Source organism: Poecilia latipinna, unplaced genomic scaffold, assembly GCF_001443285.1.
Source record: "Poecilia latipinna isolate Pla-1442-1.1 unplaced genomic scaffold, P_latipinna-1.0 Scaffold586, whole genome shotgun sequence".
Lineage (NCBI taxonomy): Eukaryota > Metazoa > Chordata > Actinopteri > Cyprinodontiformes > Poeciliidae > Poecilia > Poecilia latipinna.
The window spans coordinates 280,650-295,008 of NW_015113202.1; the positions used below are offsets into that span (position 1 = coordinate 280,650).

At 37.1% G+C, this 14,359-nt stretch overlaps 3 protein-coding genes across 5 annotated transcripts in view; 2 read left to right on the plus strand and 1 right to left on the minus strand.

Annotated features, from left to right (window-relative positions):
- ttyh1 (tweety family member 1) overlaps positions 1 to 1,032 on the plus strand; it is a 34,270-nt gene extending 33,238 nt beyond the window's left edge. Inside the window, exon 15 of one of the 2 annotated variants that reach the window (XM_015042356.1) lies at positions 524 to 1,032. In XM_015042356.1, coding sequence (XP_014897842.1) covers positions 524 to 607 — 84 coding nt within the window. In that variant the 3' untranslated portion in view covers positions 608 to 1,032. The remainder of the gene's footprint in view (positions 1 to 523) is intronic. The other variant, XM_015042357.1, reaches the window with a different exon arrangement.
- A 1,844-nt stretch (positions 1,033 to 2,876) lies between these two features.
- On the minus strand, positions 2,877 to 6,661 carry josd2 (Josephin domain containing 2). 2 transcript variants are annotated; one of them, XM_015042363.1, is made up of 5 exons: positions 6,408 to 6,661; positions 6,048 to 6,176; positions 4,433 to 4,558; positions 3,888 to 4,082; positions 2,877 to 3,705 (listed from the first exon to the last, which is right to left on the minus strand). In XM_015042363.1, the coding sequence occupies exons 2-5, from the start codon at positions 6,167 to 6,169 to the stop codon at positions 3,594 to 3,596; spliced, it is 555 nt and encodes a 184-aa protein (XP_014897849.1). In that variant the 5' UTR covers positions 6,170 to 6,176; positions 6,408 to 6,661; the 3' UTR covers positions 2,877 to 3,593. The 2 variants fall into 2 exon arrangements, with proteins under 2 accessions (XP_014897849.1, XP_014897848.1); XM_015042362.1 differs by having other exon boundaries at positions 6,285 to 6,660.
- A 2,271-nt stretch (positions 6,662 to 8,932) lies between these two features.
- Positions 8,933 to 13,834, plus strand: ube2s (ubiquitin-conjugating enzyme E2S). Its single transcript, XM_015042365.1, has 4 exons — positions 8,933 to 9,129; positions 10,431 to 10,578; positions 11,774 to 11,964; positions 12,296 to 13,834. The coding sequence occupies exons 1-4, from the start codon at positions 9,127 to 9,129 to the stop codon at positions 12,662 to 12,664; spliced, it is 711 nt and encodes a 236-aa protein (XP_014897851.1). The 5' UTR covers positions 8,933 to 9,126; the 3' UTR covers positions 12,665 to 13,834.
- Positions 13,835 to 14,359: the final 525 nt, after the last annotated feature.

Below are 14,359 nucleotides of genomic sequence, written 5' to 3' on the forward strand. Positions count from 1 at the left end.
AGGTACTCGAATCATTCGAGGAATCGTTTCAGCCCTACTGTAAAGCATGATTTTTACGTTGATTTTAAACTGGCAAAACTGTAACTTGTGATTTTAGCTTAACTCTGCGACAGTAGTGTCCAGAATCGGTACGTTAAGCACGTGTTTGCTGCGTTCCACTGCAAACACAAAATCCTACTGTCGTTTTTTTCTAGTTTCTAATGCAAATATATTAGTACGTCTGAAAAAAAAGAAAAAAAGAAAGACAAAAGAGAAAACTAACTTACATGTAACTTTTCAGCAAGAAATATGAGCTTGTTAAAATCAGCATATCCTTCAAATTGATGAAAAAGTTAAATAGAAGCATTTTATTTACGATGATTTAAAGATGATTAACACGTATCAGATGTTTTGATTGTTGCCAAACTTGAAACTTTTGTCACGTTTATCTTCACATGTCTGAGAAATAAATGTCTTTTCTTCTTTTTCTCCCCTCTGCGACGTCTCTGGACCATCTCGACCTCCTGTTTTTGTGGAAGCGCAGTACTCTCCCAGCATGCTGACTGGTTATGGGGGAAATCAATCACACCCCAACCCCTCCCATTCGAGGAACCTGTATTCACGTTAATTCTTCTTCTGTTTTTTTTTTTTTTTTTTTTGCTAGAAAATGTATAGAAAAAAAATGTTTAGTTTTCATATGAATGGACACTTTAATGAAATGAAAAAGAAACTAATCTAAATAAAGTGAATGCTAGATGTGAATCAGTACCACTGGAAAAAATCTTATTAAAAGCACTTAAAAAAAGGAAGGGATTGCTGACGTAACCAGCTGCAACGCTGCCGGTTGTTGGTGCAAAGCTACGAATCGACGCCTCACGGTCTAACTTCTTCCCCCTTTGTTTGTTGGAAATCTGTGTAAACTGTGAACAGTGACAAGGCCAGTCCGAACGGTATCGATGCTACAAGCGTTGTAGTTTTATATTCTTACATGTATCTGTACCACCCGTTTTATTTTCATGTTTTTATATGAATATTGTGTAGGAAAAAAAAAGGGAAAAAAAAACCAACACACTGGCTCGTAGCAAAACAACTCATTTTTTCTGTGAATGGTTATGCAGTTCCTTCACTTGGTATACGTCTTTTTTTTATTATTATTACTATTACTTTTTATAGGTGGCAATTCTGTCTTTTCCTTGTACTACTTAATGATGCTACTCTGTATATTTCACTGTGAACTGTATCTCAGTATTCATGAGCCTTTGTCTAAAAGGAAAAACAAAAGAAACAAAAAAAAAAAAGGAGAAAAACTCTACCTTGTTTAATGGAGAACTACAACTGCCACTCGGAGTGGAAAAACTACAAATCCCACGCAAATGACAGCAGGTACATAGCAATATGACCCTTGCTACTGGTGCTGCAGTAGCTCTACCGTAACAAGCAATAATAACTATGTATAGTATCGGGTTTCTGGGATCTCTCCAAGATGTTTTGTGTATATATGGTACGATTTGAGATTTCATCGAATCCCCCTTCCCTGCCAACTGACCCTGTTAATTGAGTTTGTATGGTTACCAATGCTCCTTTTGAATGGCATCCTTTTACACTCGAGAGTCTAATATAAATAAAAATAACTTCAATAACCTGTAAACAGCCTTTGCTTCCTTCTTATAACAAAACAGAGCGTGTGTCACAGTAGATTAAAACAAGAAGTCCACCTTTATTATTATTATAAATGAGCATCAACAGCAGGAACTCGAGAGGTTCAGGATTAGTCACTAGTGTCCATCAGAGACGGCGTTCCTACTTATTTGAGTATGCATAGTTCAGCGGGCGAGACAAAAAATACAAACATAAATACAGCATCCAGTCACAGAACAGCTTTGTTTTTTGCATGTGTTACAGATAGCTGAAAATGACCTGAATTTATTTGATAATTCATCGAAATAAACACAAACCCCACTGCAGATAAGACTCTGCCTGCATCGTCACGTCTTATTAGAAAAAAATAAAGACATAAGACGTACATTTTGATGGGGATTCACATGGGAACTATGAAGCAGGCTTAAAAACATTCAAGAATATTAATTCGTTCTGGCTCGATAACTTCAATCCTGCGACGCTGCTTTTCCTAATTGAGACATGGATCTATGACAGCTTTTTAGAAGAACTATCATCCCCTAACAAGCTCACTGAACACTCAGTGTGGGACATTTTCTGGTGCTTAGACCTGTCATCTGCAAGTACTTTTAATAACTTAGGTTTCTCTTTTTAGGCATTTGACATTTTCCAGGGTGAAAAAAAAAATCTATAGAACTCTAAAAAGTTTTCAGAATAAAAAGTGGGAGCACACAATAATGCACAAAAGGGCCAAAATTATATCTCAGGGTTCCAAAATAAACGTACAACCTCACTTTGATAAATATTTCTTTGCAATTAGTAGTGCCTGCAGTTTTTTGGGGGTTTTTTGGACAATATTTGCATAAAATTACAAGAATTGTACTCCAATTACAAGTAGTTGGAGTGCTGTGCAGTCTCAATAATATAATACAAAAACAACCGAAAAGGAGCCAATACTGTCACAATCTGGGAACTGGAGGAATACCAGTATCAGAAAACTGGTTTTTGTTTCTGTGCAAAGGAGACTGGAAACTACAAGAAAAACTGCAATGAAAGCCTTCTGAAATGTAAAAACTTTCTTTCGGATCCCACATCTTAAATGTCAACAAGAACTAATTTAATAACCCAATCAGCTGTTCTCCCAGATAGAAATCTAGATGTTTCATAATGATTCTTGTCTGGGAAAGCGAGAGGCAGCAGAGCATAACAAAACACTTTCATTCAGTAGAAAAAGTTGTTTTCTTTTTCCACTGAAGATGATTGGCAGGTGTGTTTATGTGTATTGATTTTATCCCAAGGAAAGTCAAGCCGGGCTGCCCACAGCTCAGTTCAACAGAGCAGGCAAGATCCGCCATCGTGACGATATGAACTCACAGCAGGCAAAGTTTCCTGATTCGTAGCCACAGATCCTGCTTCATAGTTCAGCCATCCTGGTACGCGTGTGCCTGCATGGGCACAACCAAACACATTTACGACCTCACAAACCCCACTCCGCAGTGCATAGAAGAGAAACGACAAAGAGGAAAAAGACAACGCAGCTGCTTCACCGGCACATCCTGATATGACCGAAAAGCACCCAAATCTGAGACGACGATAAAGAAAATCACCTCAGGACACGTTTACCTTCGTGTTTCAGGAATTAAGGTACCGTTAACACGGCTGTCCAACCATTAACACAGCCTACATGTAAAACTGCAAACACTTCAGTCCGTTCTCATGAGCGTATTTGTCTCAAACTACCCCCACTTCAGCTTCCTCTTTGTTTTAAGACACGGGGTCATACCAGAGGGAAATCTTCAACAGCTGTTACAATCAGAAACTTCTTCATTTCAAGAGTAAACTTCACCCTCTGCTTCTCTTTGGATTTTCCTTTATGTGTCTGTTAAGTGTATTTTAGTGCATTCCCTGAATACTTTTCTTTAATGGAGTGTTTAAAAAGAAACAACGAAAGTCTGTAGTTTTCCCCGAGGAGTTTTGTTTTTCCAATACAAGATGGATCAGTTGTTTGGGCTGTCGGGGTTTAGCCATGACCCATCCTCCTCCACGTCCCGTCGGACCACCAGGAGCATCTCTGCCACTTCCTGGGACAGCTGCTCGCTGAGAAATGCTCTGCAAGAAAGCAAGAAAGGAAAGTGGTAGAAGAAGAATGCAGAGTGCAGAAGCAAAACAAAAGGAGTGAAGTAAGAGCCTTGTGATGGCTCGCATGGGAGTGACTCAGTCACTGAGACGGAGTTCAAGCAGGGCAACAAGAGCAAAGATTTGACCTAATTCAGAGCGGGTCACATTCCTACCGTAGCTCTGCTTCTCCCCCGATGCAGGCGGGACCCTTCAGTTTGGAGTCCAGGTTGTAGTACTGTCCGTTAACTTGCCGGACCGCCAGCCAGTGCCGCCGCCGGAGCGGGAGGGACACGATGCCCAGAGACACTCGGGAGGGAACGTTGAGAATAAAACCCTGGACCTTTGACATGCAGAGACTCTGAACCGTCCTGCAGGTTTACAAAAGGCAGCGATAAATAAAAACATTCAGTGGTTCAGAAGAGTCAAAGCCCAGAACTAAATCCAATTAAGTCAGACGTTCAATGCTAGTTAGAAAAAAACAAAGAAACAAAATGGTTTGTGCCATGGTTTTTCTATCATTAGATGTGCAAAATCATATGTCCTTTTCCGTGCCACTTTGCATGAGTTTGTAACAGAAAATGCCAATAAAACACACTGAAGTTTGTGTTTATTATGTGTAATAATAATTAAAAAAAATATTAAACTGTTGCAAGGTACTATAACATAGTTATGGGTTGCTCATGCAAAAAGACATTTCATGACGACTTCAACCACTCACCTGCGTTTGTCCCACCACACGGCGGCCAGGTCTCGGCTCTGTAGTGCTGCCATGATTACGTTAACGTCGTAGTTTCCTGTGCCTAAAACTGACCGATGGGGGTTTACCACACACTGTGGAGCTAACCTGTGGAGAGAGGAATAAGTGATGAATAAAAACAAGTTTTTATCCATCTCCGATTCTTCTTTAAATAAGTGTTAGTTGTTTGTCAAAAACCCACCTGGATCATGACTCATTCTGCATCATGCTCCCTCAGGCTGAAGACCAACAATGTGAGCAGTGGTCTCTGCAGCCACAATGGCTTTATTTGTGCAAAGCAGCATCACTGTTTTCCCTGAAGGTTCCTCTTACATTTTCATAAGAGTGACTTTGTCTGAAATGTAGCAAATCCATTTCAGCAAGCACCATGGTTGTCCACTTAGTGGAGAGACAAGCTGGTATATTCACCAATTTAAAGGCTGCCAGTCACCTAATTTACTCTCTGTTTGCTGTCCAGAGTTTGAGCCTTTAACACCAGAATGTGGATTACCTGGGAAACACGATGCCTTTTTGTGTCAGCAGAAGTAGAGTTTTGAACACAGAAAAAGGAATAAAAATGAACTTGGAATCCAGAGATTCTAGTTTATTAGTCACTTTTTAGCTTATTTTTTTTTAGAAACTCTAGAGTACTCACTATTTAGACCAATATTAGATTAATTTTTAGATTGTTATGCAAAGAGACTCCTATTACTGCAACCCAGAAAAGGAATTAGAACCCGAACAAACTTAGAATCCTGAAAAACTACTTTAGCAACTACTTTTTAGACTCCTATCCTTCTAAGGAATTAGACCAGAGGATACTTACTTATCTACCAACCCTGAGTAGGAGTTTCTAGTTTACATACTTTTACTTTAGATTAACAATAGATTATTTTTCTTCTTTTCGTTTGTTATTTTGTTTGCATTTCCTTTTACTTCCTGTAAAGCACTTTGTATTGCCTTGTTGCTGGAAATGTGCTATATAAATAAAATTACCTTTACCTTTGAAACATTAAATTCCCAAATTACAATAAAATGACCCCAAATACCAGAACATTTGAAAAGGAGGCTTCGTTTATGAAGAGCAGAACCAAAGAGAAGAAAGATCAAACAATCTTGTCCATTAGTGATATCCTCAAATTCAACATCACTCTGTCCAGCTTTCTGGACATTTACAGACATTTAAAGAGGAGCGGCAAAAACAAAAAGATGACTTGAAAGTGCTTGCCAACAGCTGATGGTGTCATCCAGGAGACACTGTTGTGACATATCATTTCTGATGGCTGGAAATTGAGCTGTCAGCATGTCATGCAGCAACAGTCTTCAGTCAGAGGCTTCATCAAACTTACAGCGACACGGACTGCTGCTGTAAATGTCTCCTGCCCACACCATCACCATCTACACTGACTCTTAAGATAATTGAGTAAGAGTCACAGCGGCATCTAATGAGGTGCTGTTCAATTTGAACTGAATTTTGTTTGTTTTATCTTAGACTTTCTGGTGATTAAAACTGCCATTCGTTGTCACAAAACGTCAGCTCTGATGTTTGTGTGTAGTGATGAAGTGTTTGTGTGCCAGGGTGAAGTGACTGGGTTACCGTTTACAGATGTCATCGGCTGTCTCCTTGGTAAACACCCGCTCCTGGAGCACGTTGTTGAGCGCATGTATGGCGCACAGCTCCAAGCGCTGCTTCTCGTGAAACACCTCCCCGTCGTTCATACTAAAACTTCAAACACACAGAGAGAGAGAGGAAGAGAGAGAGGGGGGAAAAAGTAACGTTTTAGAGAAGCGTTATACGTTACAGCTCTTCTCAAGCTAGTTAGCATCTGCTTACCCTGACGCCGAGGCTATTTGTGACAGCCCGCTGATTGTACTCTGTTTTCGGCTGCAGGCAGTCGGGAAAACAGCAGCAGAGTGGACTATTATTATTCAACAAAAGCCAAATGAAACCACTGACCTGCTGATAAAGCAAATCCCTCAAATGATGCTGGAGTCTAAAACCGGAAGTAGAGCTCTTGTTGTTGTGATGCTGCTGTTGTTGAGAGGTTGTCACACACACCCCGAACACAGCGGTAAAATAAACTCCCCCAGTGTCAAATAATAGATTTAACCCACTGGGATAAATAAATAAATAAATAAAAACTAAAAACAGTCGAAGCTAATTTACGACTTCCAAAGATTGCAACTCCAAAGAGCGTGACAGTAGTGCCCTCTAGTGGTGAGTCTTGTGAAGTGAAAGATTGCGACCATTTGGAAAACAACCAGATAGATAGATAGATAGATAGATAGATAGATAGATAGATAGATAGATAGATAGATAGATAGATAGATAGATAGATAGATAGATAGATAGATAGAACAAGAAACAGTGTAAAAATAAGATAAAATTAAATAGAATAAACATTTATGTGGAGAAATTAATGTGTAGCAGCAGCACATGAAGATAATATTTTATGCATTCTCTATTCTGCCTTATCCTATGCTATCTATTCTATAATTGTAAACTGTAATTTAAAACTTCATAGAGTCCAAATGAGTTAATTTCATCTGATTGGATGTGATTTGGAAGGGAACAGTCTTATATAAAGTCTTATACACAACAGTGGATATCAGAACAGAAGCCGAGCTACAAAGTCCCAGCCGTTGTCTGTAGACATCTGAGACAGATTTGTCCTTTCACACAAGAATACAGACAACTCCTTGTGTTGTTAGTTTATTTTTTTAATTACTTTTTAAAAATAGCCTTTGTTTTTTGTTTTGTTTTGTTGTTGTTTTTCTACCTTTGTGTTATGAAGCACTATGTGTAGAATTTTGATGAAAAAAATTAATTGAAAACATTTTAGAAAAAGGCTGTACGTTTATTTTATATATATAAGACTAGTTTTCTTGGCAGAAAGACTCACTGCAGGGCTGTTGGATGAGATTTTGAAACACTGGACCTTTTGGTACAGGTGTGGAAATGGACCTCTGCTCCTTTTAATGAGTGCAAAGACACCTAGACTGAGTGGGAAGTAAGATTACAAAAACCAAACCAGAACCATTTCTGTCTCATTTACTGCAACTCTATGACTTATTCACTCTTATTCTTATTTTTTACATTATGTAATTTTTAAAAATTCATTCTTCTCAGTGGCACATCTCTTGGATTATGAATACAATATTTCTATTCTAATAACTGCACAGTATTTTAGGTTACAATCTTGCTCAGTACATAATTACTATCATTGTTGTTATTGTTAATCTTGTTTTTGCTCTATTTTTAACACTTTTTGAGCTTTTATCAGTGTCTTCAGAATGAGAAATAATTTTACATAACTTCTGGTTCTGAAGACATTAAAAAATACATATCTGATATATTCTTTCTCTCTGGAAATTAACGAATATAAACAATTTTAGTAGTTATAGCTAACCTAAAACAAGATAATTAGATCTAATTCAACTTCATGCTTTACATGTGTGAATACATCTATTTCTGAGAATTTGTTTTATTAGTAGTTTGTATTTATCATAGTAGTTAGCTTGAGAATTTAAAACTAATCTTATTGATTTTTGAACGAGTTAGGTGAGGAGTGACATAATTTTCAGTTTTAAGTTATGTCTTCTGATTCAAATCGTCAATTCAAAAATACTTTATCTCAAAGGAAAATTAAATGTTGTTGCAACTCATTTCATTCAAATATCTTCAGAGTCATTTTGCATGGTGGGCAGGAAGGACCTCCAGTAACAGTCAGTCTTGCAACAAATCTGCAGAGACCTCTGACTGAGGACAGTTGATGTAAGACAGGTCATTTTCCAGCACAGAGATGATATTCACAGTAATATGTCCTTGATGACACCATCAGTTGTTGGTAGGCACTGCTAATCCACTTCATTTGCATTTGTTACTCCTCTTTCTTTTGGGGCGTATGGTCAGTGATTTGATTCGTGCCAATGATGATTAGTGGAAGAAATTATTTGAACTACAAAGAAACGCTAGCCCTCGGTAAATTTGAAGAATTGCGTCTGCTACTAACAGTTGCTACACATTAAATCTTATACAGTTATACAGCATAATCAATTAAGATTTAATGCTTTGTCAACTGCATAATAATAACACCATGTGAAAGGAATAATATAAGTAATTACTGTTAGGTTTACCACTTCAGAATGTCACATATTTAACAAAAACAAATATTTTTGCCCTTTTTAAGCATAAAAGTAGAATACTGATGCTTGATTTTAAAATCATTGGCCTGATTTAAACGGTATGGTATGGAGACTCCACACTTGAGATTTTTAGGCGCCGCTAACTTATGCTGGTGTTTAAATGATGCTGACCCTGTATTGATCGGGGTTTGTAAGTTTTTTCAAAAGAACCAATGACTGAAGAGTAAAACTCATGATTTTAACTTTCTGAAGCTGATAGGACCGTCCTCTATGATGAAACGATAATTCTGCACCATGATTGGCTAAACCTTTCTGACGTATCACGTAACCAATCTTATCATTGGTCAGCGGCAGTAGGTTAAACCGTAGAACGTATTTTTGTTCCTGTGTCAACGTATAGAAGAAGAAAAGAAAAACAATAACGTCCGAGGCAGGCTTAAGTTTTCATCAGAGACATTTATTATAAAAAAAATAATAGAAAAACTTCTTTATATCTGACACAAACCATACATTCGTCGTCCTTCTCGAAGATGGTAAGATTCATGACCCAGTCTATTGCTAACAGCTAGCTGCTAGCTTGAGCCGACATTTACTCGTCGAAGGCTCTCCTGAATATTTCTTTTTTTTGTTGTTGAAATGTGTGTTTTAATAATAGGATAACTTTTTCATTTAGTCAAATCAGTAGCGGGATTTACAAAGAAACTGGTAGTTTTCCAGCTGTTAAGACTTGATATTAACTGTCCTAAGCTAGGGTTTGCAATGCTAACCGTTTCCTATAATTAACTTTCTCTAAGAGATGCTCAATAAAATAATTTACAGACAACTTACCTTTAATGCTGAATTATAATGTGTTTTTCTTAAAAGGTAAGAGCCAAATAGACAGATAAAGCTATTTTAATCTTTTGAAAAAACTTTGTCTTGACCGCTGGCACAAGAGATTCAAAACTATATCTAAGGTTAGTGAAAATACATTGAGGTGTAAAACAGATTCTGTAGTCAAACTAAATTAACTAAAGAGTACTTAAGGAAAAGGAGTGTAATGAAATGCTGCTGATAGTTTATTTCATGCCAGATTGATATAAATTATAACTTGAAAAAGACGGTCTTTTTCAAGTGAACTGTCAATGGAAATACGTTTTAAGTAGGAAAGTCTGTGGCAAAATCTCTATTTTTGAGAATAATTTCTGTGTTGAGACCAGTGGTTTTAATAAAAATGTTTTTGCTTCTTAGCATTAAGTGCCATGTACTCAAAATTTGTAAGCTCTAAGGAACAACATGTTAGATCTTCTATCATGTCAGAGACAGAAGTCGTAATATTGGCTTTTGCTTTTGTTATCTAATGGACATTTAACTACATATGCACAAATCAATTCATCCATAAATCAAAATGGTCCTGTTTGTTTAGCTGATTGGTATGCTAAATGCTAAAAAAAAATTCACAATTTTTTTTATCTAAAACTTTGTCAATCAACAGCATATATTTATTTTTTTTATTTCAGTTTAGTAAAAAATAGATTAAGGTCAGAGCCATATGTTGTAATTATTTCATCTTTCCTTAATTTTCTGTTTGATTTTGAACTTGAACATTTCTGAATCTGCTGCACATTCCCAAGGTTGGTTTTTACTCCCGAGTAGAAAAAATAAAAATCACAATTTAAATAATAGTAATAATAATTTTTAATCTAAACAATATGATGTTGCCTGGCACTACCACTTGCCCAGCAAGGTTGTAAGTTCTTTAGGGATTTTAAAAATGTATTTACTTGCTTTCTAATGGGCTTACCTTATTGCACAACCTCTTGTTTGCTAAAGGTTTAATAATCTTTCTCTTCAGAACTCTAATGTAGAGAATTTGCCCCCCCACGTTCTGCGGCTGGTCTACAAAGAAGTTTCCGCTTTGGCTGCAGACCCCCCAGAGGGCATCAAGATCTATCCCAGTGAAGAAGACATAACTGAACTTCACACGTCTATTGAAGGACCAGGTAAAGTTTGGAGTGTAACCTCTTCATAGAAATAGGAATTTTCTGTTTGCATTTATTTGTTTAATTCTTTGAAATTCTTCCCTTCCCTTTTTAAGGTAGCCATAATCTTATTCAGATTGTGTATCATACATCAGCTTTGATAATGGCTCATAGAAACATGCAATTAACTACAAAGTAGAAAAAAAAAATAACATTAGAATTTTTTATTGTAATTGTGTAATATCTTAATCTTATAGTTTCAAAAGGGAATTTATTATTGTTATTATTGTTAACTATGTACATTACAAGACATGAGAAAAAGTTCCTCCGTAACCGTAGTGAAGCAAAAACGTAAAGCACAAAAATGACAGTGCTTTAGAAAAGTATTCATAGTCATTCAACTTTTTCAAAATATGTACCAAAAACTTCAATATATTCAATTCAAAATACAGCCTAGGAATTATGTAAATACAGTCTACCTATGACTGATTTAATCTCAGTATTAATTCAACTGTTCAGCAAAAGCCTTCAAAATTTTGTTGGAGATCAAAAGGCGTCATGAAGACGAGGGAACACGCAGACATGCCAGGGAAATGGTTATGAAGCTTTTAAGATCTTGTTCAATCAGTCATTGCAGAACAGGAAAATATCAGATATAGGTATTATTTATGGGTAAAGTAACTTGGTAGCAAAAAAAAAACTAGCACTGCACTGATTTTATTTATTTATTTTTTCCTTTGCAAACATTCTGTGCAAAAAAAGCATTGCGATGACGTTAGTCTGTGCAACACACACACAAAAAAAAAAAAAAATAATAATACTATTACTCTGCTCCTATTTTTATCATGTAAGTACTTAATTGGTGTTGTCTGAGTCAGATTAAATAGATGAACGATAATCAGTGGCCTCCATGTTATCTCTGTGCGTCTATTTTCTTTTCCTGTTCCTTTGAACCACGAGGAGGCAGATCAGATATTTCACTCCTTCACGCAGCACTCTGCATCACTCTGTTTGTATGTCTGTGATGCAGAAAGTGATATCAGAACCTATAAGATTATAGGAATTTAATTTTGATTGATTTTCCCCCACCCCACCCCTCTCAGCTGCAGCTTTGTGAAGCTATTTGTTTTTTTGGAGGGTAAAACATTTGTACAGACTGGCTTTGACACAGTAATGAGATACATGCGCATGTGATGAATTCTTTATACTCTGGCAGAGGGGACACCATTTGCCGGCGGCATTTTCCGAATGCGACTGGTCCTCGGGAAGGACTTCCCTGCTGTTCCACCCAAGGGGTATTTCCTGACCAAGATTTTTCACCCAAACGTGGGTCACAAGGGAGAGATCTGTGTCAATGTGCTGAAGAGGGACTGGAAGGCAGAGCTCGGCCTCCGACACGTCTTACTTGTAAGGTTTATTTATTTATTTTTTTCTTTTTACAACCTGAAATTAATTTACAGTGATATGACAAAAAGAAAAAAAAAACAAGGTTGAATTTACATCCATCGCTGTCATGATTTTTAAAAACTTATCGTGTGAACAAGCATATTCGTGTGTGACTCTTACTTTAATTTAATTTCTTATTTAATGGAAACAAGGCTATTGTGAAATTGCTTTTTTTTTTTTTCAGCATTAGAAAATAGACAAGATTCGTGCAGACTTTTGTAACGGAAACACATCTACGACATAATTCTAAAACTTTTGCTTTATTTTTTCCCAAAAAAAAAAAAAAAAAAAGACCATCAAGTGTCTTCTCATCCATCCAAACCCTGAGTCGGCGCTAAACGAAGAGGCTGGCCGCCTGCTGCTAGAGGATTATGCCGAGTATGAGTCCCGCGCCCGTCTCCTCACAGAAATCCACGCCATGGGGGGGCCGGGCGGGACCTCCGGGGCTCCTCAGGACCCTAACGACGGCCCACAGCCAAAGAAGCACGCAGGTGACCCCATGAAGAGAGCGGGGCCCAGCGTGGCAGCAGTACCAGCAGCTCTGGGTAACGGAGCTAACGGAGCCAGTACCACCAGCAGCAATAGCAACAGTAGTAGTAACACCAATAATGTAGCAGGGAAAAAGAAAGCAGATAAAAAGCGAGCTCTGAGGCGACTTTAATACCTCGGCAAAATTTCTGTACGTATGAATGAGAGCGTGAGTGTAAATATAAATATTGAATTGTGTTGACAGAATTTTTTTGTTGTTTTTTTTTTTTTTTTTTTTTTTTTTTTTGACTCTTACTAGACTGTCCCTGTTGTACCTCTCTGTTTTGCCTCCAGTTCATTTTATCCTCTGCAGGTTTGTTAATTACTTCCATACCTGAAGACACTGAGAAGCTTCTGGATACAGATTTTCAGCAGAATAATTCCAGTTATCTGTATTCTTCCTTTGAGCCAGTCTGACGGAACTACATCTCTGAAATACAGCATTTAATGTCTATTATTGACGCATAATTCCTGTTGTTTTGGACTTTATCAGGTATTTTTAAAGTGTTTCTTGCTGCTGTGGTGGTACCGTGTACTGCACAGCCCCGCCTTGTTATCGAGTCTGAACTAGGACGAAGTTTTCAAATTGCGCTCAAGGGATTTTTATGGAAAATTTGCTAAGAAAAAAAAAAAAAAGAAAAAAAAAGTACACAGGTTCACTATCGGGATAGAAACGATGCTAGTGCACAGAGCTGAATTTTTGTAACCTGTATTTTTCATATCATGGTCTACATGTGATAAAGGTATGGAAGAATTAACACTGGATTATAGGAAATCTGTCGTTTTCTTCTTTTGTTTTTAAGAAAGAAAAATAATATTTTCACTGTCCAGTATTTTCAAATCTTTGACATGTCCGCACTCGGCTGTGTTGTGGTTGTGTGTGAAGATGTAGAGCAGTCACCGTGAGGGAGCAGGGTAAGCTGGTAACTTTTATAAAAAAAAACATGCAAAACAAATGACAACAAAAAAAAAGAAGACAAAATCAGCTTGATTTACATCCGGTGAACCATAGTTAGCATTTGCTACCTACTCTTTCCCACTACTGAAACTTCTGTAGTTTCCCTTCAGAAACTACAGAAGGCATCCATTGTTGGCTCGAGTTTCCTCCTCAATCACAGCACTGGCAGCGTTTCTTGGGCAGATTTTGTGCTGTTCTAAATGCATGTCAGGTCCACAGATCCGGAGGAAATGCTCTGAAAAGACGCCTGTGAAACTCCTGCTATGGGATCAGCTGACGGCTGGATATTTTGTGTCCATTTTAAATTATTTGAAATAATAAAACATTGAAATATGACAAGTAAAATTAAATCAAGTCCTATTTGCTGTTTTTATTTTGTTTCAATGTAAAACAATTGAGTGTATCGCCAAGGTTTTAAAAAGACACAGATGACTTTGTGCCACTAAGCAACAGTCCAGATAGTTTTCCTCCTGGCTCAGGGAAAAGTCTTCTGCATCGTTTGTAGCCTATGTTTTGGATTTGACTGTGCGTTATGGTTCTTAATGTGCCGACTTCAGACTTCATTCCTAAATCTACAAATTCCTCTCAAGACTGTGGTTCTCTGTTGCAGATGGATATTTTCCTTCCACTCAACTTTCATTGAATATGCTTGGCTACAGCATAGTAATTGGGATGTAACACTCTGAGTTTCCAATATTTACCCTTTTCGTAGTATTTCTGATACACTGAATGTTTCCATTATCAGTAAAACTTATAAATCAAAATTACAATAAAGTTTCACTTTATAAAATGAGTGACAAAAATATAGAGCTATTTGCATTTTGATTAAAAAAAAAAAAACTTCTTTTATCCCAAAGGGAAATTAAATAA

What these genes read in the sequence shown, in the direction of transcription:
- josd2 (XM_015042363.1), bottom strand. Translation starts at nt 6,169, where the DNA reads ATGAACGACGGGGAGGTGTTTCACGAGAAGCAGCGCTTGGAGCTGTGC. An exon ending in GTGTGGTGGGACAAACGCAG is followed by an intron (nt 4,083 to 4,432) that starts GTGAGTGGTTGA and finishes GTAAACCTGCAG; the next exon opens with GACGGTTCAGAGTCTCTGCA. An exon ending in GGGGGAGAAGCAGAGCTACG is followed by an intron (nt 3,706 to 3,887) that starts GTAGGAATGTGA and finishes GCTTTCTTGCAG; the next exon opens with AGCATTTCTCAGCGAGCAGC.
- ube2s (XM_015042365.1), top strand. An exon ending in CACGTCTATTGAAGGACCAG is followed by an intron (nt 10,579 to 11,773) that starts GTAAAGTTTGGA and finishes ATACTCTGGCAG; the next exon opens with AGGGGACACCATTTGCCGGC. An exon ending in GCCTCCGACACGTCTTACTT is followed by an intron (nt 11,965 to 12,295) that starts GTAAGGTTTATT and finishes AAAAAAAAAAAG; the next exon opens with ACCATCAAGTGTCTTCTCAT.